Source organism: Centropristis striata, chromosome 14 (assembly GCF_030273125.1).
Source record: "Centropristis striata isolate RG_2023a ecotype Rhode Island chromosome 14, C.striata_1.0, whole genome shotgun sequence".
Classification (NCBI taxonomy): Eukaryota; Metazoa; Chordata; class Actinopteri; order Perciformes; family Serranidae; genus Centropristis; species Centropristis striata.
Window position 1 is genome coordinate 990269 of NC_081530.1, and position 23409 is coordinate 1013677.

General features: G+C 37.7%; 1 protein-coding gene across 1 annotated transcript in view; it reads left to right on the forward strand.

Moving 5' to 3' along the window:
- col16a1 (collagen, type XVI, alpha 1) overlaps positions 1 to 23409 on the forward strand; it is a 101339-nt gene that overhangs the window by 46317 nt on the left and 31613 nt on the right. Inside the window, exons 10-39 of the mRNA XM_059350193.1 lie at positions 1246 to 1281; positions 1381 to 1416; positions 1694 to 1726; positions 1876 to 1920; positions 2372 to 2410; positions 2554 to 2616; positions 4531 to 4575; positions 4680 to 4775; positions 5991 to 6029; positions 6961 to 7005; positions 7124 to 7159; positions 7770 to 7892; positions 8529 to 8564; positions 9246 to 9281; positions 9483 to 9605; positions 9888 to 9932; positions 10290 to 10325; positions 10412 to 10465; positions 11182 to 11232; positions 11318 to 11461; positions 13876 to 13911; positions 16531 to 16638; positions 18194 to 18316; positions 18998 to 19051; positions 19165 to 19206; positions 20047 to 20082; positions 20166 to 20219; positions 21165 to 21233; positions 21339 to 21383; positions 21765 to 21791. Of these exons, the coding sequence (XP_059206176.1) occupies positions 1246 to 1281; positions 1381 to 1416; positions 1694 to 1726; positions 1876 to 1920; positions 2372 to 2410; positions 2554 to 2616; positions 4531 to 4575; positions 4680 to 4775; positions 5991 to 6029; positions 6961 to 7005; positions 7124 to 7159; positions 7770 to 7892; positions 8529 to 8564; positions 9246 to 9281; positions 9483 to 9605; positions 9888 to 9932; positions 10290 to 10325; positions 10412 to 10465; positions 11182 to 11232; positions 11318 to 11461; positions 13876 to 13911; positions 16531 to 16638; positions 18194 to 18316; positions 18998 to 19051; positions 19165 to 19206; positions 20047 to 20082; positions 20166 to 20219; positions 21165 to 21233; positions 21339 to 21383; positions 21765 to 21791 (1755 nt within the window). The remainder of the gene's footprint in view (positions 1 to 1245; positions 1282 to 1380; positions 1417 to 1693; positions 1727 to 1875; positions 1921 to 2371; positions 2411 to 2553; positions 2617 to 4530; positions 4576 to 4679; positions 4776 to 5990; positions 6030 to 6960; positions 7006 to 7123; positions 7160 to 7769; positions 7893 to 8528; positions 8565 to 9245; positions 9282 to 9482; positions 9606 to 9887; positions 9933 to 10289; positions 10326 to 10411; positions 10466 to 11181; positions 11233 to 11317; positions 11462 to 13875; positions 13912 to 16530; positions 16639 to 18193; positions 18317 to 18997; positions 19052 to 19164; positions 19207 to 20046; positions 20083 to 20165; positions 20220 to 21164; positions 21234 to 21338; positions 21384 to 21764; positions 21792 to 23409) is intronic.

Sequence of the window (23409 nt, forward strand, 5' to 3'; positions counted from 1 at the left end):
TGTCATGTCAAGAGTCATCAAATTGTGATTCAAGTCAGAGATGCGATCATACTGAATACAAGTGAACTCAATTTTATTTATTTAGCTCCTGCTAAACATCTGGAAAGAGGCAGGAAAGAGAGACAGAGAGAGTGACTGATGGTCCTTACAGAGAAGTAAAAAGAGGACGAGATGGAGGAAATAGAGGGAGAGAGAAAGAAAAGTAGGGACAATGTTGACGCTTATGTGCTTGTGAGATAACAAATGAACACGAGGTTAGAGAGGCTTTCATAAAACGACTGCATCTCAAACTGTATGAATACAAACTGGCTCTACCAACTTAATATGCAGTAAGCGTACTGTTTATGATCTTCAGAGATTCTCAATTTCGCTCACTTAGTTGAGAGTAGTAATGACGGCAATGTGTGCTTAATTACCAGGATATTTTAGTGCCATTTCATTTCATTGCACAGACAAAGTATGGTGCTCTTTTACAGCAATCTGACTTTCCATTCCAGAGCTGAATGCAGAGAGTAAACAAAAAAAGGCAAGGCTGTTGAGGTTTGAACTGGAACTATACGAGGACTCGACTAAGCCCACGGCCAGACAAGAGCTCGGAAAGAGTGACTCGTCACTGCAGCTGGTGGAGCCAGCCATTGATAGATTTGTAGCTTGTAGGAGGGAGGGTGGAGGGAGAATTACACATTGTCTCTGTGCTGCTAGCAGCTCTCCTTTCGTTGTCTCAGCAAGCCCAAAGACGCAGCTTCAATATATGCAAACTTCCCGGTGTGTGAAAGCATGACTCCCAGAAACACCGGGTGGGGGATTCGGCTTTAATTACTCGCTTCCGCTAAAAATGCTTGAGTTATTTATAATGGTTATCCTTATTTGGTATGTGTGTGAGTGTGTGGGTGTGTGTGCCCTCCTGTGAGGAGCAGCTGGTCTCCTCACTCCTGTGCTGTGGGAATCAGACATTCCTATTGATCTCCATCTCCCATGGGAGCTGTGTATGTGTGTGTGTGTGTGTGTGTGTGTGTGTGTGTGTGTGTGCCCACTTGCCCACCTCCCATCCTTTTTAACTGCATACTGTAGCAGCTCTGGGCTCAGCTCAGTCTAGTTTTGTGTAACAGTGCCACCACATGGCCACTTTAGAAACTACAACTCATTTTAATTCCTTCATAAACTCACAACTCATTTAGTGTTTTATAAATACATTTTATTAATAATTCTCTCTTTCTCTTTGTCCATCTGTCTGTCTGTCTGTAGTGTGGTGGTTGTTTATTCCACAATAGGGAAGAAAATGTAAGGGTCACTGATCTTTACTTTCACTTCGTTACCATTAGAACATGTCAGAAGTATCCTGCTGCAGAGTGTGTGTGACTCTATGTGTGTGTGTTGCAGGCGGCTGCCAGGTTGAAAGGAGAAAAAGGCGACCGGGTGAGTGTGAAAGACTAAATACAAACACAAATCTCAGTGTGTCAGGCTAATATCAGAGGAATGTGTGATGTCATCACATGTGCCCAGACAAGCCCAGCACTGAGAGCCAATACCTGTCCACATAAACACTCCACTCTGATGCTGCTGTAGTCTAATGATGCTGGCTATGGACCAATCCACCAGCAAGCTAATATGCATTCTTCAGTCGCTCGCTGACTCTACTCCTCATCCACAAGCAATCATTCTTCCTTTCTTCCTCTCTCTCTCTCCATCTTAGGGTGATAGCTGTTCTGGCTCCCATTCAGGTCTAGTAAGTAACTTTTTTCCACTGCGCCTTGTGCCTTCGTTTTGCAGAAAAAGCATTGTCTCGATATTTGGCATGCAGCACAGTACGAACCTGAAAATTGGCCAAAAAGTGCTCTGTGATAATACATGCCAACCAAGTGTCTCTAACCTCAGTGTGCAGAGGGACCCAAGGGCCAGAAGGGAGAGCAGGGCGAGTCGGTGAGTGTCAATCTTTGGCTACAGGTTACAGCTCCACATCCCACTGCCTCCCAACCTCGCCTACCCTTCAGCTATGTGGTTTGATCCATATTCAGAAACATGTTTTAAAGCATCTAGTCGTGATATTAATAATGCAGTGGGAATGAGTGTGTGCTTTGTATGTTTATTTACCCGTGAGCATGCATGAATTAATTTGTGCCGGTCTCTTTGAAAGCATATGTGCCTTTCTAAGTATCATTTGATGCATCTGTATTTACCTGCATGACTGTGTTTCTAAGGTTGTGTGTGTGTGTGTGTGTGTGTGTGTGTTTGGAGCATATGGGTCCTGCTGGCAGTCCATACGGGTTGCTGACTGGTCACTGTTGTTTGCTGTGCTCCACTGGTGTGTGCGTGATGTCTCTTTAGAGCCAGGTCATTGATCTGGCTCTTGTCTCATCCCTCCTCTCCACAGGCGCTGCCTGGCAACTGGGGCGACGCAGCAGGGTACAAGGTGAAAGGTTTAAGAAACTTTCAGTGATGAATAATGAAGATATGACCTTTTAATGGTAATCTAATTCATTTCTAACCCCTTATTAATTTAACTTGTCTCTACACCTGCTGTCTCTCTGTTTTTGTTTTTTGGGCTCTGTCTAGGGGGAAAAAGGTCAGAAGGGAGAGATCGGTACTCAGGGTCTCACAGGCACTCCAGGGAAGGATGTAAGGGTCTTTTATTTATAATTATTATTAATATTTGTCATTTTTTCTCAGATTTTCTGTAATATAAATCCAGCCATGCATATGTCCTTCATGCATGACAATGCATGAATGGATTACTGAATGCCCCTACCGGGCACAGCCCCAGGGGCCCAAAGTGTCAGGGGCCCCACTGGCCTTCAACTACAACATGTCACTCAAAGAGAGATGTACCAAACAGTAAGAGAGTACAAATGACCACAAAGAAACAAAAAATGGTTAAAAGAGAACACAAAATGACTCCAAAGAGAACATTACAACACGCAGAATAACCACAAAGAGACTCAAAATGACAACAAAGAGACAGAAAACAACTACAAAGAGATACCGCATGATGACAAACCGGGCAAAATTACTACAAACAACACATCACTTCAAAAAAACAAGACCAAAAAGACCAAAAGACATACAAAATGATTACAAAGGGACAGAAAATAAACACAGACAGACACAAAATTACTACAGAGGGATGCAAAATGACCAAAAAGAGACACAACATGGCTACAAAAAGCGTCAAAAAACAAACACACACACACACAAACACACACACACACAAACACACACACACACACACACACACACAAAAGACAAATAACGGTAACACTTTACAACAACCAACTAAGTTATGTTTATAGATGGTTTATAAACCAATTATTAACCATTTACTACATATTTAATCTTTAAATGTTTTCAACCAATTTCTTAAATTGTTAGTTAAACATTAATAAATGATCTATTTACCATTCTAAATGGCCTATACAGGGTTTATAAATGATGATTAAACATTAATAAACTTTTTACCATTTATAAATGATGGTTATTGTAAAGTGTTACCCAAATAACAACTACAAAGAGACACAAACCAACTACAAAAGGACCAAATCAATTATACAGTGACACAAAATGACCACAGAATCATGCTTAATGACTACAAAAAGACACAAAACAACAACAAACAGAGGCTAAATAACTATAGAATATGTATGTTTTGCTCCTACTCAGCATAGGTACTGGGGCCGTTTCCATGGCGCCCATTGTCTCCATCCATGCACATATGCTTTGAGGTTAACTCAGTCAGCTTGAAATGTATATTTTCTGTATCACAAAAGCTAAAATGAGCATCCAGTCACAAACATACCAACACAGCCATGTTCACAGGCACTTTTATCAGGCTAAGAGCGGATATTCAGGAAACTTATACGGTATTACTCTTTAAGCTAAGACTCCCATTGATATCTGCTCTCCCCCTCCTCTCTCCCATGGCGTTAAGTCGGCCCGTTAATGCCTGTTAGATTAGGCTAGAGCAACAAAGCTTGCACAATCAATGCTGCCTCATTGACTGTGCTGTTCGCCTCTCACACAGGCAGCCGCTTATTCAGGAAGACTTAAACCTTTTAATCTTCCCTGTTCAGTGCAGTGATCCTGTAGACGCATGAAAAGTTTTGAGGAACAAATTACGACGTGTGTGTGCTCGGGGATATTCCCCCTGGTTTCCGGTATCAGACGGCACTCACATTTAGCTGTTCACCAGGCTAAGTGCTTGTCGTGGACAGATGGATTTGGTGGAGGATAGATTTTCTTAAGCCTTCCATCCATCTGACATTGTGAATATGAATGTGCTTGTTGATGTGACTTGAATCAGGCAGCCAGAAAATATTGCATATGCACCGCTGAAGATAATACATCTTACAGACTCTTTCCTTTTCCAATTGTGAAATGTCAAAGAAATGAGGGACATCAACAAGTGTCTTTTAACAATTTATGAAGACATTTGGAAGATATATTTCTCTCGAGCTTGTTTGATTATTCTGGGCTGACGCTGATGATGTCACTGACCTGATGGCTGTCACTTTCCTGTCTGTCTGTCACCATTTCCAGGGTCGAGCGGGGTCCATCTGTGTAGTCGGCCCCAAGGGACAGAAGGTCTGTGTGCATTAAGTCTGGGAGTTTCTATCTAGCATCAGCCTGTCTGTCACGTATATTCAGTTCAGTTTGGATTTAATAGAGCTGTGAACTTGTTTTCCCAGGGTACCCCGGGTATGGTGGGTCCTGAGGGGCTGGCTGGGGAGCCAGGGAAGCCTGGATATCCAGGCCCACCAGGAATTGGAAAGCCAGGACCACCAGTAAGTGTGTTTTGTTGTTGTTGTTGTTTTTTTTATTTTTTTAAATAAACACGAGGAGAGCCAACATGCTACCATCCCCTCCAGGCACCAAGTCATTCCATCGTTGGTGTTTACCAGCACATTAATTATGCATTTGTTTGATGAGTTCACCAGAAATCATGGCAAATAAACAAAATACTGCAGGGTCTTCTTGACTTGGTCATGGAATGTCTTCTCTGTCTTCTGTGATTATTTATCCATTTTCTCTTGCTAAAAAGTTGTTGTTGGTGTTGTTGTTAGCCATCCACTAGCAATCCCATGATGCCTTGGGTTGTCAACCAATCAGAGGCTGCGTTTCTGACTGAGGGGCAGCTCTGATTGGTCGACAAGTGAGGAAGACAGCTCTGATCTTAAATGCAGTGCCCAATGGAACAACATGGATGGATATACAACCCTGATTCCAAAAACGTTGAGATGCTGTGGAAACATAATTATAACAGTGCAGAGTGCATTGACTTCCATATCCTATGTGACCTACATTTAGTTGAATACAATTGAATGACAAAATATCTACTGCTCAAAGTGGGAAACTATTTATTTATTTAATTTATTTATTTTACAAATTCTCAATTTGAAGCATTCTGGTTTTATTTCCATTGTACATGGTGTCCCAATATTTGGAGAATTGAGCTTGTATAGGATAGTTTTTATTCTGTTTTTTATTGTATTTGAATTTTTGACATGGAAATGGACTGATAGTGATGTCATATAAAATGGCAGCTTCACTTAGCCAACAGACAACTCATATGCACACACAGCCTCTAGTAGCTTTGGTCTATATGACCGTCAAGGTATTTTTTTTATTTTTTTTTGTTCCTTTTAGGCATCAGAAAACATCAAAAACACATTCAGAAAGAGTCCTGTGAGTTATTTGCTTTGTAAAAACCCAAACAGTCAAAACAACTTGGTGGTGCTCATGTTAAAGAACTCTGGAGGGAATAAAAAAAACATATATGCACTTATTAGATAGTGTCACTGATTATCTTAATGTTCTTATACTCTTCTTGGAAAAGGTCTCACTTTGACCAAAAAGTACTTTTATTAGATGTTGCTCTCAGAAGTGCTCCTTGGCAGAACTCCTTCTTTTGGTGCCGCATTCATTGCCCTTGACAGAAACGTAAGAGCATCTTCAGATGTTGTGTTTCAAAAGATTTATGGACTTTGTTTTCCTGTCAGGGTCTTCCTGGTGAACCGGGTGGTGCCAAGGGAGACACGGTAGGTTCACCGTCTGACACAAGAGCGCCTATATGTAATATATTATATGATATACACTACTGGTCAAAAGTTTTAGAACACACCAACTTTCCCAGAATTTAATTGAAAATTATGCAGTTTAATGTCTCACTGTACTGAAATTAATGCACATTTGCAACATTTAAAATTCTTTATTGAGCATGATAGTGTTTTGAAAGTAAAAAAAAGATTCAAAATCACATTTAATGTTGGACTAAAGGACTAAAAAAGACACAAAATGACCAAAAAAAGACACAAAATGACAAAAAAAGACACCAAAAGACACAAAATGACTAAAAATAGACACAAAATGACCAAAAAAACACACAAAAAGACACAAAATGACCAAAAAAACACACAAAAAGACACAAAATGACTTACAAAGACATGAAAATAATTCAAAAATGGACAAAATAGCCCAAGACTCCATAGAGTTAAGTTGTTAACCCATTTCTTGTTCCCTGAAAAAGGCCTACTTGTATAATTCTGAAATGTACATTATTTTCCAGTTTTGGTTAAGCTTACCTTTTTTTATTTACCTCTGGCAGTTCACCACTTACCTTTGGACCCTTTCAAGCTGTTCATTTGACTTGAACTGCTTGAATTTCAATAAAAAACTGGAAAAATTAGGGTGTTCTAAAACTTTTGACCGGTAGTGTATGTAATATTGTATATAATATTATAACAACATTTTTGGATCATGATGTGTGAGGTGGGTCAACTCATCTGGTAGGAATGTGGGTGAACCACTGATCTGGACCAGCATATTAACATCATTACTCATGATCTTTTGTGGATACAGCAATAATGCCATTTACAAACCCAAAATGACATACTAGACAAGCCAAAAACAAACTTTTCATGGTAACTGTAATAATATTCTTAAGTCAAATGCAGTGATTTGTGTTAACAGGGAGATTCAGGACCTCAGGGAAGAGATGGATTGCCTGGAGATCCAGTGAGGCTCTTTTTAAACATTAATTGATATTCAGCGACGTATACATGAGCTTCCATTATACAGTATTCTAACTACGCTAATACATCAATGTTTGACTAGAATTATGCTGTTTTCATAGGGACCAAGAGGACCAGGGGGGCCTAAAGGAGACAAGGTACCGTAAACATTGTCTTTAATCTTGTAATCTTCATGTCTGTTTGCTCTTTCATGCACATTTTGCATGTTTGAATCTTCAGGGTGACCCGTGTGAAGTTTGCCCCGTGGTAGCTTAACCTGCTTTATCGTCTGTTTTACTGTAAGTGGGACCGTGATTTACAGAATGAAATTGAAATTGAAGACTTGAAACACAACATAACTGAGGTCATAAACTCATCAGGAAAAAAAAATCTGAGGTAATCAATCAAGGGAAAAGTAGGGTCATAGATAGATAGATAGATAGATAGATAGATAGATAGATAGATAGATAGATTAAGGAGTAGATGTATGTATTAAGGAGTAGAATTCCAGTGCAGAATAAATATGAATATGCAGTATAAAAATGTTGGTGCTGTGAAACAAATAAGGTGCAATGAACAGTGTGCATAAAAAAAAATATTAAAAAAAATAAACGTTGTAAAAATAGACATCTATAGACTTCTTTTTGGAACCAGTGAAGCCCCCACCTGCAGACCATTTCAAAAAATGCAGGCTCATTGGTAAGTCGGGACCCACATGTACATGTCTGTTTGCTCTTTCATGCACATTTTGCATGTTTGAATCTTCAGGGTGACCCGTGTGAAGTTTGCCCCGTGCTGCCTGCAGACATGGGGAACACAGTGGCTCTGCAGGGGAAGCCGGGCCCTAAAGGAGAGCCGGGAGTACCGGGGATAGGAGAGAGAGGACCGGCTGTAAGTACAGCAGTTTGAATGTAATGTCTAACTGTAATGTATTCTGAACCTGCCCTGAGTGTTGAGTTTAACATTTTTACGATCTTGCCACATGTTTTATTAGGGAGTCGTAGACTCAGTCTGAGCTGTAGCTGACGATTGAACCTTGAGCGCTTGTTTGATAGTGTATATATTTTATTTTTCTTATCATTCTCAGTGAAGCTATGGCGTTTATTTATACCTCGGGGTTGTATTTGCCCTTGTAATTCCCACAGCAGCTCAAGGAGAGAAAGCGTGATATGCTGTCAAAAGTTTATTCTCCAAGGCAAAGGTCATTTTGTTAATGCGATCTTCTGTGCATTGTGTTTCTCTCTCCGTTCTTTCTGCATCTTCCCACTTACCCCAGCAGGTGAAACAGGGACTGATTTGTAGGGGTAAAAAAAAAAAAAAAGGAATATAAATCTCGAGCCTTATGAGATTCTCTGTGCAACGATTTCCAATAATGCCAGCATCCATCTGTCATACCTGGTTAGGGCAGCGGGAGAAGGAGGCAGAGTGAGAGAGAGAGAGTGAGATATGACCTCGCTCTATCAAAGTTGAACTAACAATACTTCTGGCTCATCCCTCTCTTCTCCTTTCTTTGCCGAAATTTACCAGGGCCTGTCGGGTGCAGATGGCAAGGCAGGACAGAAGGTACAGAGTTCCCTCCTCATTCATTTACAGCTTATGGTTCATTCATATTCTGAGGAAGCGTGACCTATACACGCTCATCAGCATTCCTACACATTCAGATATGCTAACATCAGCAGGGCAGAGACTTCCTTAAAGCAGATGCAAGCAAACTAGCTGAACTAAACTCCAGAAGAGACCAAAATGCACACTCACTCACACACTCACTCACACACACACACACACACACACACACACACACACACATTCAGTACGCCTACAAATGGCCACCTTAGTAAGTCTTTGGTGTTTATATTGGATGAGACAGTGGTGCTGTAGAGCAGTGGTTCCCAACCTTTTTCTTGAGGGACCCAAATTTTTTCAATTGTAAACTTTGGCGACCCCCCCATTGTCCATTGCTTCTATGAAGCCGAACTCTGACTTTCATGGTACCCTCTCTTTTTTTGAATAGTAATAATAGACGTCTCTGCAGACCATTTAAAAAAATGCAGGCTCATTGGTAAGTCTGTACCCACATGTACAAGAATGTCAAGTTGCTCAAGTCTACACACTCAAACCTGCCTATATATATATATATATATATATATATATCTAATATACTGAACCAATGCTGTCTCAAAACAAGCACGTTCATCACAGTGAGCTAATTTGCCATCTTGGATGTTTGTTTTTCTGTTCTGGCAGGGGGAACCAGGATCAAGTGGCGTCAAAGGAGAAAAGGTCAGCTTTTATTAGATTTGAGGTTAAACAATTTCTTGTTTAGACTCCTTTATTCAGCTGTCAGCTAGATGGAGTACCCCAATTAGTGTGCTTTACATTTTATTTCTTGCGAGACTTGTAATTTCTCATGTCGTATTAGTTACACCAGAAGATTTCTAACCATGTTAATTTAGTTTGCTTTTATTCTTCTTCTGGCTTTAGGGAGAGTCATGTTCTGTGTGCCCCACCCTGGGAGAGTTACCCCTCGGCCCCGGGGTCCAGAGCCAAACCCTGAAGCAGAAAGGAGCGAAGGGAGAGCCTGGGATGGGACAGAAAGGAGAGCAGGTAAATCTGCTGGAGTGAGAATTAATGTGATTCTTGTGCTAAATGAAAAGCAGAGACGTTTACTCAGAAACACAACCAAGGTGAGAACAATAACAAACAGTTTTATCTTGTTATAGTTGGAAGACTTGGCTCTCACTGAAAGGAAACAGTAATATATACTGTAGAAGGAAACTAATTGTTTCTATGATTTTGTTAACGTCAGTGTGTTTGCTTGCATTTTCTGAGCAAAGATAAGCAGCATCATTAAAATGATGAATCGTTCAATGTTTTTCTGCTCCACAGGGGGAGCCAGGAAATGTAGGCTCACCTGGCCTTAGAGGAGAGAAGGTAAGTAACATAAAACAGAAACAGCACTGACTGTCAGTGACCTGGATAGCAGACGAAGCTTACATAAGGGGAACTCACTCAGTAGGCTGCAGAATGGGGCTCGTAATAGACTTCATGAGGAAGATAATCACAGCGGTGTGCTAATTTTAGGACCCAAAACTGTCTGCCATCGGGAGTTTACTCAGCAGGGAACTTATTAGTGAAAGCTTAGGTAGTGAAGAACCAAAATCATTTGACATGGATGCCTGTAGGGTGCACCTTACTATGAAATGTGAATTTAAAAGACCCATCCATTTTTATCAATTTGCAAAATTCAGATGCTGGAGTGATTTTTTTTTTTTAAATGCTTGTCTGCAGGGTAGCGCAGGCAGCAAAGGAGGTGATGGTAAGACGGTAAGTTCAGATTCAATTGAAGCACAATGTCTCACTTCACATATTGTTTCAGGGATTTTATTCAATGAAATGTGTCCATGTAATAGGGAAAGCCTGGACCAAGGGGACATGCGGGCAAGGATGGACTAAAAGGTTTAAAGGTAAGGGAATGCTTAAAAGCTTTGATTTTAGCTTTAATTTCTCTTCTAATGGTGGTTTTTTTTTTACGTTTAACCCATAACAAACACTTTAAATCTTCTAGAATCTCCGATATTCAGCTTTATGCTTCACCTTAACTCATTAAATCCCTTAGCAAGACTGTGTCACTGTGACAGGAAGTGACATCTTCAAAATATGTGTGTGACTGGAAACAGAAATGTGGAAAAGTAGCTAATTTCAAAAAGCTTTTTTTTGTTACTAGGCTAAGTTTAAACCAATTTAACAATTCTAATTCTAATCTAAGTACATTTGACCAAATATAAACAAAAAATAATCCTATCCTATCCTGTCACAATTTTGATATATATGGTGGAGATGCAAAGAAAAAGGCAAATTTGTGTTTCTGTGAGCAGAAAAGGTGTCTCATTTATTTATTTTAAAATAAGAAATATCATAAACATAACTTCCATAAACGCCCAATCTAACATATATGTCATATCACAGATCTTTGACATTTAGGGGTAGATTTAAAAAAAAAAATTAAAACATCATAAATGTGTTCTATGTGGTTCTCTTGGTCTGTGGTATATCCCCCATAATTGTACTTTAAGGATTAATGGGTCTGGGTTCTTATGGGTTAAATGTTTTTTCATAGTATGATATTTCTGTTTTCACAATAACTGCACATCACTTAAATATTCAGTTTATCTTTTGACAGGGAGAGCAAGGTCTGCCTGGTCTTGGTCTTCCTGGCCTGAAGGGTGAGAAGGTAAGCTCAGACATATGTTTTGCTTTTTTGCATCACTTTCACTAGATTGTCACGCCAACTCACCTTCCTCTCTGGCTTCCCTCAGGGCGAGTGTGGTCTGTGTCAGCCGGCCGAGGTCGGTAGTGGACCTGCCGGCATCAAACTGCCTGAAGGAGCACGGGGCAAGCCAGGAGAACCAGGTCTACCAGGTCCAGCCGGACCTCCAGGTCTGGGAGCTGAAGGCAAACAGGTACGATCAGCAGATAGGCATGGTGGACAAGATGAAGCTCGCATTTCAAGTACATTCAGACAAAATTATTGTACCCAATTATTTAAAAAAAATATTTAAATAGAGTAAATGAAGTTCACCGCTATTCCACTAGGGCAGGGATTCCCAAAGTGTGGTGCGTGGACCCCCAGGGGTGCAGGAGCTGCTGCGAGGGGGGTGCGTGAGATGAAAAATGTAACGGCGGTCTGATAATTACACAATTTAATTTTTTCCCCCACACACAATAAAGACATGTAAATAAACATTTCCTTTGTAAAATGTAAAATCAAAAACTGTAATATTTATTAATTAATAAATGCAGGCTATTCAAAATGCACTTCATCTTAAATTGAAGCATAGAAGAAGTTATCTTCTTCCATTTTTACAACCTGTATTATGACGGGGTTGTGTTTGTTAGCTCCACGCTCATTTAAACTTGCTGCAATTTTTGTTCAACGTGGCTCAAATTATTATAACATATACGTATATATAACTGCACTAGGGGAAGCTTAACAGATTTTGTACCACCTAGAGTTAAGACAAACATGGGTAAAGAGTCCTTTCTTTATGCTGGAACTAATCTTTGGAACAGGTTACCTGGTTACTTTAATCAATCAGAAGCAGACGCAGTTTTAAACAAAACTTCAAAAAATGGTTTAGACACCAATCTTAGAATGTTGGCAATCTGTATCTGTCGTGTATATTTGAAACTGTAATTTATGTTTGTATGTGGCTTATGAATGATTGATGCATGTATGTATGTAAGAATGACACTTGTTTGATTTATGTAAGATATGCTGCTACTTGCCCCAGTCTCCTGCCTTATAGGGACCACAATGGAAATAAGCCTTAGGGCTTTATTGTGTCATTCCTGACTATTTTTTATCTATTTATATTACGTATGACACAGGTTGCTGTTTCATATTTTTTATATCAAGGATGGTCAAATAAAATCAATAAAATCTGACAATGCAGCATCTTATTGCAGGGTTGTGCAGGGGTATGGGGCTGTATATTTGTGCTTTTGAATATAACTGCAATGAAACAATTAGAAATGAACTTTATATTTCTCAGATTAACTGATTTGTTCTAGCTGTTGCTGCATCTTCTCTTCATTGGCTGTCCAGCTCGCTCGACCACTACTTCTCTCTCTCTCTCTGGCTTATTGAGCCAACTTAAAATGCTACAGCTGACAAAAAGTTACACATTATACCTTTTAAAACCTGACTGAGACAAAACAACAGCAGCTTCCAGCCAAGCTGTAGAACCAGAAACATTATTCGATAAAATCCTTGACAGTTAAATCAAATAGTAGAAACTCACACTGCATAAACCACTACTGCCACAACGATTTGTCTTTATCTGAATTAATGATAGAAATTAAATCATCCAAATGCCACAAAACCAAGGCTGCTTCATGCTATCCCATTTTGTTGCCATGGCAAAACCGATTAAGCAGCATCTGGATGAGCGAAAAGTTTGAGATGCTGAAAGATTTCAGCCCAAGGGCGAATCAAGCATGATGCTTATTGTACAAATAGGATATGCAGGGATTCTCCTCTTACCGCACAATTGTTACTAAGTGTAATAAATCTCTGTTGGCTTCTGTCACCACTCCCAATTACATGCCGTGTGCCTCTGCGGTTAGTTTATGTCAACAGTTATTTTTACCTGAACAAGGAAGAAAGGGGCTCGCACGATACTTTCAGATGACTGCGCATGTGTTTGAGCATAGATGTGTGTGCGTTCATTACACACTTGCATGTGTAGATAGATAGATAGATAGATAGATAGATGGATGGATGGATAGATGGATAGATAGATAGATAGATAGAAAGATAGATAGATAGATAGATGGATAGATGGATAGATAGATAGATAGATAGATAGAAAGATAGAAAGATAGATAGATAGATAGATAGATAGATAGATAGATAGATAGATAGATAGATAGATAGATAGATAGATAGATAGATATACTTTATTTATCCCAAGCTGGGAAATTACAGTGCAGCAGCAGCATTACACACAGAGACAATAACAACACAATTAAATAAAAAGAACAACCTAGGCATACTTCAAGCAATAAAATATAAAAATACAATAAAAATACAATAAAATATAAAGTGTCTAAAGAAGGAGTATGTATTAAGGAGTAGAATAGAATTCCAGTGCAGAATAAATATGAATATACAGTATAAAAATGTTGGTGCTATGAAACAAATAAGGTGCAATGAACAGTGTGCATAAAAAACACATAAAGTGCATAGACAGTATGTAATGAACCAGGTTATTATTTGTTATTGTACAGTGTGATGGCATGTGGCAGGAAAGATTTTTTATATCTGTGTATCATGTATCTGGGTTTGTACATCACTTTCTACTTCCTTCCACAGGGCCCACCAGGACTCGCTGGCACAAAAGGAGAAAAGGTAATTATAGCTCTTCTCTATAGAAACTGCTCTATATATGTATTTGACCCTGTGACAAATTCACACCACATTAAACACCCTCAATGTCAGGTGAGAAATTAAAACCAACTATTCAATGTCTCTTGGGCATTCTGGAGGGTTTTTAAATAAATCATAGCCAAACAGACGACCTTAAATAACCTGCTGGATAACCTGAAGGAGTTGGATCATTTAGAGCAGCTATTCTCAACCTTGGGGTCGGGACCCCAATTGGGGTGTTCAGTGTTAGTGTGTTTTAGTCTTTTTGGTCATTTTGTGTCTTTTTTGATCATTTTGTGGTCAATTTGTGTCTTTATTGGTCATTTTGTTTCCTTTTTTTGGTCATTTTGTGTCTTTTTTTTAATCATTTTGTGGTCAATTTGTGTCTTTTTTGGTCATTTTGTTTCTTTTTTGGGTCATTTTCTTTCCTTTTTTGGTAATTTTGTGTCCTTTTTTAGTCATTTTGTGTCTTTCTTGGTAATTTTGTGTCTTTTTGGTCATTTTGTTTCCTTTTTTTGGTCATTTTGTTTCCTTTTTTTTGTCATTTTGTGTCTTTTTTTGGTCATTTTGTGTCTTTTTTGGGTCATTTTCTTTCCTTTTTTTTGTCATTTTGTGTCTTTTTTTAGTCATTTTGTGGCTTTTTTGGTCATTTTGTGTCTTTTTGGTCATTTTGTTTCCTTTTTTTAGTCATTTTGTGTCTTTTTGGTCACTTTGTTTCTTTTTTGGGTCATTTTCTTTCCTTTTTTTGGTCATTTTGTGTCTTTTTTTAGTAATTTTGTGTCTTTTTTGGTAGTTGTGTGTCTTTTTGTTCATTTTGTTTCCTTTTTTTGGTCATTTTGTTCCTTTTTTTGTCATTTTGTGTCTTTTTTTGGTCATTTTGTTTCTTTTTTGGGTCATTTTCTTTCCTTTTTTGGTAATTTTGTGTCTTTTTTTAGTCATTTTGTGGCTTTTTTGGTCATTTTGTGTCTTTTTGGTCATTGTTTTCCCTTTTTTTAGTCATTTTGTGCCTTTTTGGTCATTTTGTTTCCTTTTTTTAGTCATTTTGTGTCTTTTTGGTCATTTTGTTTCTTTTTTGGGTCATTTTCTTTCCTTTTTTTGGTCATTTGGTGTTTTTTTTTTGTCATTTTGTGTCTTTTTTGGTAATTGTGTGTCTTTTTGTTCATTTTGTTTCCTTTTTTTGGTCATTTTGTTTCTTTTTTGGGTGATCTGAACTGTGCATGTGAGATTCTGTTCAGTGAGCGGGGGTCGCGGACAACATGCATGTTAAATTGGGGGTCGCGACTCGAAAAAAAGGTTGAGAACTACTGATTTAGAGTCACTGGTTGCCTTTAGAGAAAGTTAGACGTTCTTAACTAATCTGACATCTACTGGGACCAATGGTGTCTGCAGGAAAATCACTGCACATGGTGTGGAGTAATATTTCAAAGGAGCCGAGGCACTCTACTTTATTTAAGGTCACCGAGTCTGCCTGTTGGAACGTTCACATCACTTTACCCCAAAAAACTAGGAAATAAATCTGCCATCAGCCCAGACAAGCTACTTTGAATTACCTTGAAGCTCTCCCACAATCACTTTGCTTTGGACTTCAAAGCAGCAGCCAGGACGACGGAGGATTTTTAAGGCTGATACTATTATCAGTATTTGACAGTTGAATAAATCAAATAATAAAACACAAAAATTCAAAACAGCCAATTATAATAAAAGTGGCTTTAGTTTTCTATCAACAACTCAGCTACAGAACAGCATGTAGAGAAAATTGATGGTACCCCGTGGAGTATTCTTGGTAACAAACAACAACAAGTTATGTTTACATTAAGTGTTTCTCACCAGTGTTTTTGTGTCTTTGACGTCTAACAAACGAGTACATTCCTTCCTCAGAAAACATTTGCCAAGCTCATGTTTTGAATATTTGAAATTCTGCAACAGTTTTATTCATAACTACCTTTGTTTTCTGGCACATTACGGCTACAGACTGTTGATTAGTGGAATATGGAGCATCTAATGGTGTCCACTATTGATAAAAACATTGCTTCGTATCGCCACTAGTCCTGGTCAAAAACCATAGTCAAAGTCAAAGTTTATTTATAGAGCACATTTAAAAACAACCTCAGTGGACGAAAGTGCTGTACAGTTATTAAAATGGAATACATCATACACAAATAGGTATAAATAAAAACAATGAAAACAATAAAATACTAAAAACAGTAAAACAATACAATAAAATAGAATAAAATAGTAATAAAAGCTCAATCCAAAACAGAGTTAGAGATAAAAAAGACAAATAAAAGGGTAAAAAAGTAAAAAAGAAAGCCAAGGATTCTTGCCTAGCTGGGACTGAACGCCAAGGAGAATAAATAGGTTTTTAATAATGTTTTAAAAAAAAAATAGCTTTGTTTATACTTTCAAAGCTGACCCATACACAGCCAACTGCAGACACAAAGTTTTTGTTTTTGCTACTTTTCTGGCGTCTGCGCTATTAGCCAAAATGCTACTCTGGTGACAGAAATTCAGCTGAAAAATTTGCCACTTATTTCCTACGCTATGTGGGGATGAAGCATTAACTAATTTTACTAATGTATAATCATATTTCATTGTAACAAGGGAGAAGATGGAGATCAAGGAGATAAGGGGCTGGATGGAGCTCCTGGAGTCCCGGGACTGCCTGGAGAGCCGGGTCGGGACGGACTAACAGGCCTGAAGGGAGAAAAGGTACCGAGCATCTGAACTGGAAAGTCACATCAACTTTGCTGCATTTTATTTTGCATCTGCCAACGTTTATTGCATCACCTGTAAAGGACTAAAGGAGACTAAAGGAGTCTAAAAAGTAGCAGTGTGTTTCCTGCACACTACATATGATAGAGATCTAAATCAGACTTGTCCGGCCCGCGTGAGGTTACCAAGAAATTAGAAATCAATATAACCGCAGTGCTTTTATTTTGAAAAAAATAACAAACATTAGCATTAGCACTAGAGCTAACAAGCACTTTCACTATAGTTAAGACAACAAATATAGCCACTAATATGTATGACAGAATAAAATAAACTTTAACAACCTTTGTGTCCTGTCAGCCACTATAGAAGCCTTTTAGATACTTTATATCAACTTTATATGAATTACAACGCACTCGTTATTATTTACCGTTCGTTTTTTCATTTAACCGTTCTACCGGTTATTTCCTGTCACTACCTTTCAAAATTAAAGCCCCCGTTTTACACTGGACGACACCTTTTCAAAATAAAAGCATCACAACATTGTTAAACACCTTGAAAATGTACAAACATGAAAAAACAAGCTCTATAATACAAAAACATAAATAGGAACCTTGCTAAAGGTAATTTACAGTTGTGTTTAAAATAAATGGACTAGTGATATAGTGATTGGAGTATTTACTACTTTTTACTGCTATATTTGATTTACTCCACATTAACAGTCTCATCATAACATGTGTTCCTATCAGTAGCAGCTCAAAACCAGATAATTTACGAGTTTTGGTCCGGCCCCTGCAACCTTCGTGGTATTGGTCATGTGGCCCCTTGGGAAAATTAATTGCCCACCCCTGATCTACAGGGAGTAACTTTTAGCTGGGTGTGGCTATTGTCTCTGACAACATAATAGAGGTGATATCTCATATCACTTTGGGAGCATTGATGTTTTCCTGTGGTTAACCCTATAAAGCCAAGTGTATCATATTAGATACAGTAATTTTTGAGACTTCTACATCATCAAAAACCTGATGTATACATGTGTTGAAGATAAACAAACTGAGCAACAAATTGCACAAAAATACCAGATGTAGCAAAAATGATATGCAGGTTCCACGAATGGATCAGTCATTGCTGCATTAAAAAACTTCATATCTGCAGATGTATGATGTTGTGTTATATGGAAAAAATATGTATTTTGCATGTTTGAGGAAAAAGGAAAAGTCAAAGTCTTAATAGGTTAAAAATGTTAGGGTTTATATGTTTTTGTTAGTTCAAGAAAAACAATCTGTGAGCAACAAATTGCACAAAAAGACCTGATGTATCAAATATGATACAAATAAGAATTCATATATGCAATTTATTTGTTTTTTCAAATTCGTCAGCAGGTTAATAAGCACTCAGTTTTTATAAAAATTTAATTTTCTGGCAATTATTTCATGGTTCAGGCTTTATAGGGTTAAAAATAGACACTGATGGCTAAATGGGGACACTATCATTTTTATCTGTGCTTTTCCAAACGGTCTGTGGGTCACGGTTTGGATCTGTTGTGGTTTCTCAGGGTGAAGCTTGTACCAGCTGTCCTTCTGGGGGCCCTGCAGTGGGGGATGGGGTGGCTGTGCAAGGCCCCAAAGGAGAGAGAGGAGAGCCTGGTGCTCCCGGAGATGGGAAGCCTGGCAGAAATGTAAGGGGAATTGCGTATTTATTTCTTTATGTACACTGTAAAAAAAACCTGTTGTTTTTACGGTAAAAAAATGGCAGCTGTGGTTGCCAGAATTTTACCGTAATAAATACGGTGCAACTTTTTTAAATATTACAGTAAAAAGATATTTGCACTGTTGATTTCACATTTAAGATTTCCATTTTATTCCATTTTTTACTGTATAAATAAGTTTTTCCATCAAAAGAAACGCTGTTCTGCCATATAATTGACAAGAAAATACTTTATAAATGCCACATAAATTAAAGATTTTACCATAAAATATTACAGTATATTGATGTTAGAGATATGGTGTTTTGTATACTTAACATTCAGAAAAAGTATTTTTTTACAAAAGAGAAATGCAAAAATTACAGTGATGCTTATATATACATATATTTAATATTTAATACATATTACAGTGTATTTAACATTGGAGTAATGTATTTTTAAAAAAAAAAACTGTAAAAAATACTGTTTTGGCTGATATATACATTTACAGTGTTTCATTGTTACTAAAACTGAATTAAACCATTTATCATTTTACGGTCACTGTAAAATCTACAGACATTTTTTTTTTACAGTGTATGATATACATATGTTTATGTGTTGTACTCTCTATAAAAGGAAAATTGCTGAATATCATCTAACATGTTTTCCCTCCAGGGAAAACCAGGCTTACCAGGTGTGCAGGGGCCTGCCGGTCCCAAAGGCAACAAGGTGTGAATTTCCATTTATTCTATTATCATATTTATAAATATCTATGCAGAGGGTTTTGTCTAAGCGTGTGTCACTGATGGATTGTAATCTGTGTTGTCTTGTGCCCCCTGTAGGGAGAATCTGGAGCTGCAGGAGTCGGCCTTCCAGGACCACAAGTAAGACTGATTGCATGTTTTTAACCCATTGCAGCCTGGAAAGCGGATATGTCGTTTTGTAGTATTTGTTTAAGCTCTCAAATACTTTTTGAATTTCATTTCTATCTGCTACAGAGGCTGAAAAATCTATTATTTAGTAGAAGTGTTGACACTTCTGTTGAATTTCCAGAAAAACTTCAGGTTTTAGGGGCTTATTTTAAAATCGCCCAGAGGTTTTACAGGAAGTTTTAGGCCTCAATGGGGTTAAATCCTCCTTAAAAACACACTTTTTCTCCCTGGCTTTTAATCAAGTTTAAGTGGACATCTTGCAAAAAACAAAAAATGTATTTAAATTTTTAATTTATTTTATTATATTTTTATTTATTTTATTCTATTGTTGCACTGTGTTTATGTATTTTAGTATTTTAGTTTTTACCGTATTTCCTGCAACTGTGATATCTGTACAGCACTTTGGTCAACTAAATTAAGTTAAATGTGCTCTATAAATAAAGTTTGACTTGACTTGACTTGACTTGAATGATGTCCTTAAAAAAAAACCACATCTGGAGTTTAATGTGGACAGCTGATGTCATACCAAACACACACAGCTGCAAGGTGGACGAGGTCCTGCTGTGATCTCAGTCATCAACTCAGCATTTTCCTGCCTCTTGGCTTGAACGATAAATCCATGATAAAGTTGTAAATAACTATCTAAAAATAACTCTGGGCTGCCTCCCCTCAGTCAGTGTGTAATCTTCATTTCTATTGTCAACAGGGGAATTACATCACTTCCTGTTTCCTCAACAGATCATCTAAACCTCCTGCCTACTTTCTCTTTTGTCTTTTTCATTCATGTCATAGGGTGAAGAGGGGCCGAGAGGGCTCCCAGGACCTGTTGTAAGTTAAACTCACACTTTGAAAGTCTTTTTTTTTCTACACCACATAACCAGATTTGTGTCTAACCTGTGTGTTTTGTGCAGGGACCTGCTGGAGCCAGAGGACTGACTGGATCTGTCGGCCCTGCAGGGGAAAAGGTAGCAGAACTCTGTTTTTGCAGTATGCAATTAGATTTACGGAGGCGTAATGCATTCACTTGAATTAAAAACCTGTCCTATTTTTCTGAACTAATAAGATAATTGTCTGAGAAATTGTAAATTGTATGTATATTATGTATATGTATGTATTTATTTTGTTTTATTTATTTATCTATTCATTTTTTAAATGTTTTTACACTGTTTTTCTAAAATAATGAGATAATTTCTGTTCTGACCCTGTTTTTTTAATGTAATTAATTATCTCAGGTGTATGATGAAAGCTATATATATCTATATCTATATCTATCTATCTATCTATCTATCTATCTATCTATATATATATATATATATATATATATATATATAGATATATATATATCTATATCAGAATTCTCAGAAAAGTTTTTGTCTATCTAATTAAAAACTTATCTAATTAAAAACCTGTCCTATTTTTCTGAACTCATAAGATAATTGCCTGAGAAATTTTAAATTGTATATATATTATAGTATATTTATGTATTTATTTTGTTTTATTTATTTATCTATTTATGTTTTAAATGTTTTACACTGTTTTTCTAAAATAATGAGATCATTTCTGTTCTGACCCTGTTTTTTTTTTTATTAAATAGAGTAATTATCTCTTACTGATAACGGTTTCTGATAAAAGATATATATATATATATATATATATATATATATATATATATATATATATATATATCAGAATTCTCAGAAAAGTTTTCATGGGAGAAAACTTGCAGATGTTTTTCTGAATGAATGATGTTTTTTCTTCAAGTTTCTTATTAATAGGGCCAACATTTTTTTTCCAGATAAACTTTTCTGAAGTTTCTGAGATAGTTATCTAAATAATTCAGAAAAGCAGGGCTAATATTTTTTCTTAAGCGAATGCATTACGCTTCAATAATGTGTGTTTCCTGTTTAAAGGGCTCCCCAGGAGACGCTGGGCTTCCAGGACCACGAGGGCCTGAGGGCGTCGGAGCAACAGGACCTCCGGTAGGACATAAATGCATCTTTTTGCATGTGCATATGAGCATATAATGTCATACTGTTGTATTGTCAAACACATTTCCTACTTCCTATTTCCTATTTCCCACACAGGGTAGAGATGGTGTCCCCGGGTCTCACGGAGCTGATGGCAGACATGTGAGTTGTCCTGTTCTTGAATTTGCATGTGCTGTACATATGCATTAACAATTTGAAGAGATGTTAAATATATTCCAGTAAAAAACTTGAGTTGTTGCATCAGTGTAAGCGTTTGTTAGGAGTTTTAATTTTCTTTGAGCTTCTTTGGGAATTGTCCTTGATTTAGGCATCATTTGTAACCAAGGATGTCTGCCTGGATCCATAACAGAGGCAATGTCTGCTCCCATCTCATCCTCTGTCCCCTGATCTACGCTCAGCTCACTGCCCCCTGAGCTTTCTTCTGCAACAACAAAGCAAGAGTAACTAAGCACTTGTGTGTGTGTGTGTGTGTGTGTGTGTGTGTGTGTGTGTGTGTGTGTGTGCTGTCTCCTTCTTTTCCAGGGACTTGATGGAGCTAAGGGGGACAAGGTAAGTCTACCGTTTTGTTTGGATGAAGGGATCTGGAGGGGGTTGAATATAAGGGGGTGGAACAGATGGTAATCACAAGAGATGGTTCCCCTCATCTCACGCACACAAACACACACACACACACACACACACACACACACACATATACATATGCTCTCACACACATGCACACACCTGCCTGGGGCCACAGATAGAGTAGCAGCAGAGGTGACGAGTGTACTGTTGCTGGCAGACAAGAGGAGTTTCGGGGCCTTACGAGGGAGAGAGTGTGGGACTATTAATTACCGCATTCATCAGAGCCACCAGGCCAGACTGTCACTGAGAGGCTGGAGAGATGAGGAAGTGGAGGAGGCAGTGCTCAAGGGTCGGGAGGGTGTGAAATGTGGGACAGGAGCCCATAGTTAAAGAGGAAAAAGTAAAAAAATAACAAAAAAAACAGGATAGAGGTTGAATAAAACAGGTACGATTTTGCAGGTGGTTCAGAAATGTTATTATTCCAACCTGGTCTCACAGGAATCCGTGAAATAGCCACGGATTCGCTTGACTCAAAATCCGTGGAATAGCCACGGAATCGCTCAAATTTCCGTGAAACTGACACGGATTTCGCTACAATGCAAGTTAATGCCAGTCATATCCCGTGGCTATTCCAACATACAAAGTGATTATGTACATTCACTGAGTGAATATTTAGAAAATAAAACATATATTTCTCGCTAGAAATGTGATCAAAATCCATTTTTATGCAGAAACTAAGTCAAAATATTGATTTTTTTTTCACTAAAAATGAGAGAACTGTCCGCCATGTTTTTTGTTCTGACCGCCGGGACCTTGAAAGTCACGTGACTTGGAACAAACCAATAGGAACAAATATCCATGGAATAGCCACGGGATATGACTGTCTTTAACTTGCATTGTAGCGAAATCCGTGTCAGTTTCACGGAAATTTGAGTGATTCCGTGGCTATTCCACGGATTTGTTTGTAAATGGTCAATTAATGTTGTAAAGTTGCAACTCATGATCAGGGTGATAAAGTGATTGGCAGGTAGTATCAGCTGATATTAGATCAGAGATAGATATATCGGTAATATATCGGTATTGGCGTACATGTTTCTGATATGATATAAAAGCCTGTTCTTTCAGAACACAATGCAGAAAAACATACTTTGGTTATTTAAAATTAGTGTCATAACATAGTATGTCCAGCAGGGCATGCTCTGACATTACTGTCAACAATGTTAACTCTATCGTGTATATAGTATATAGTATATAGTATATAGTACATAGAATATAGTATATAGTATATAGTATATAGTATATAGTATGTAGTATATATAGTGTCAGTCAACACGGAGGACAACTCGGCGTCACTCTGGTAAAATACACAGCAAATAAATTAAATATATTTTATATTTGGGGAATATCGGTATCACTATTGGCCCCAAAAATCCAATATCAGTCAGGCTCTAATTATAATACCTTGTTAAATCGTTAATACATACTTTGTAAAGCATATTGGGTAACGCTTTATATTAAGGTCCTTGTAATAACCATTAATTAACAAGTAATAAGGCCCTTGTAAGTCCTTACAAGATGCTTATTAACATTATTGTGTGTTTAT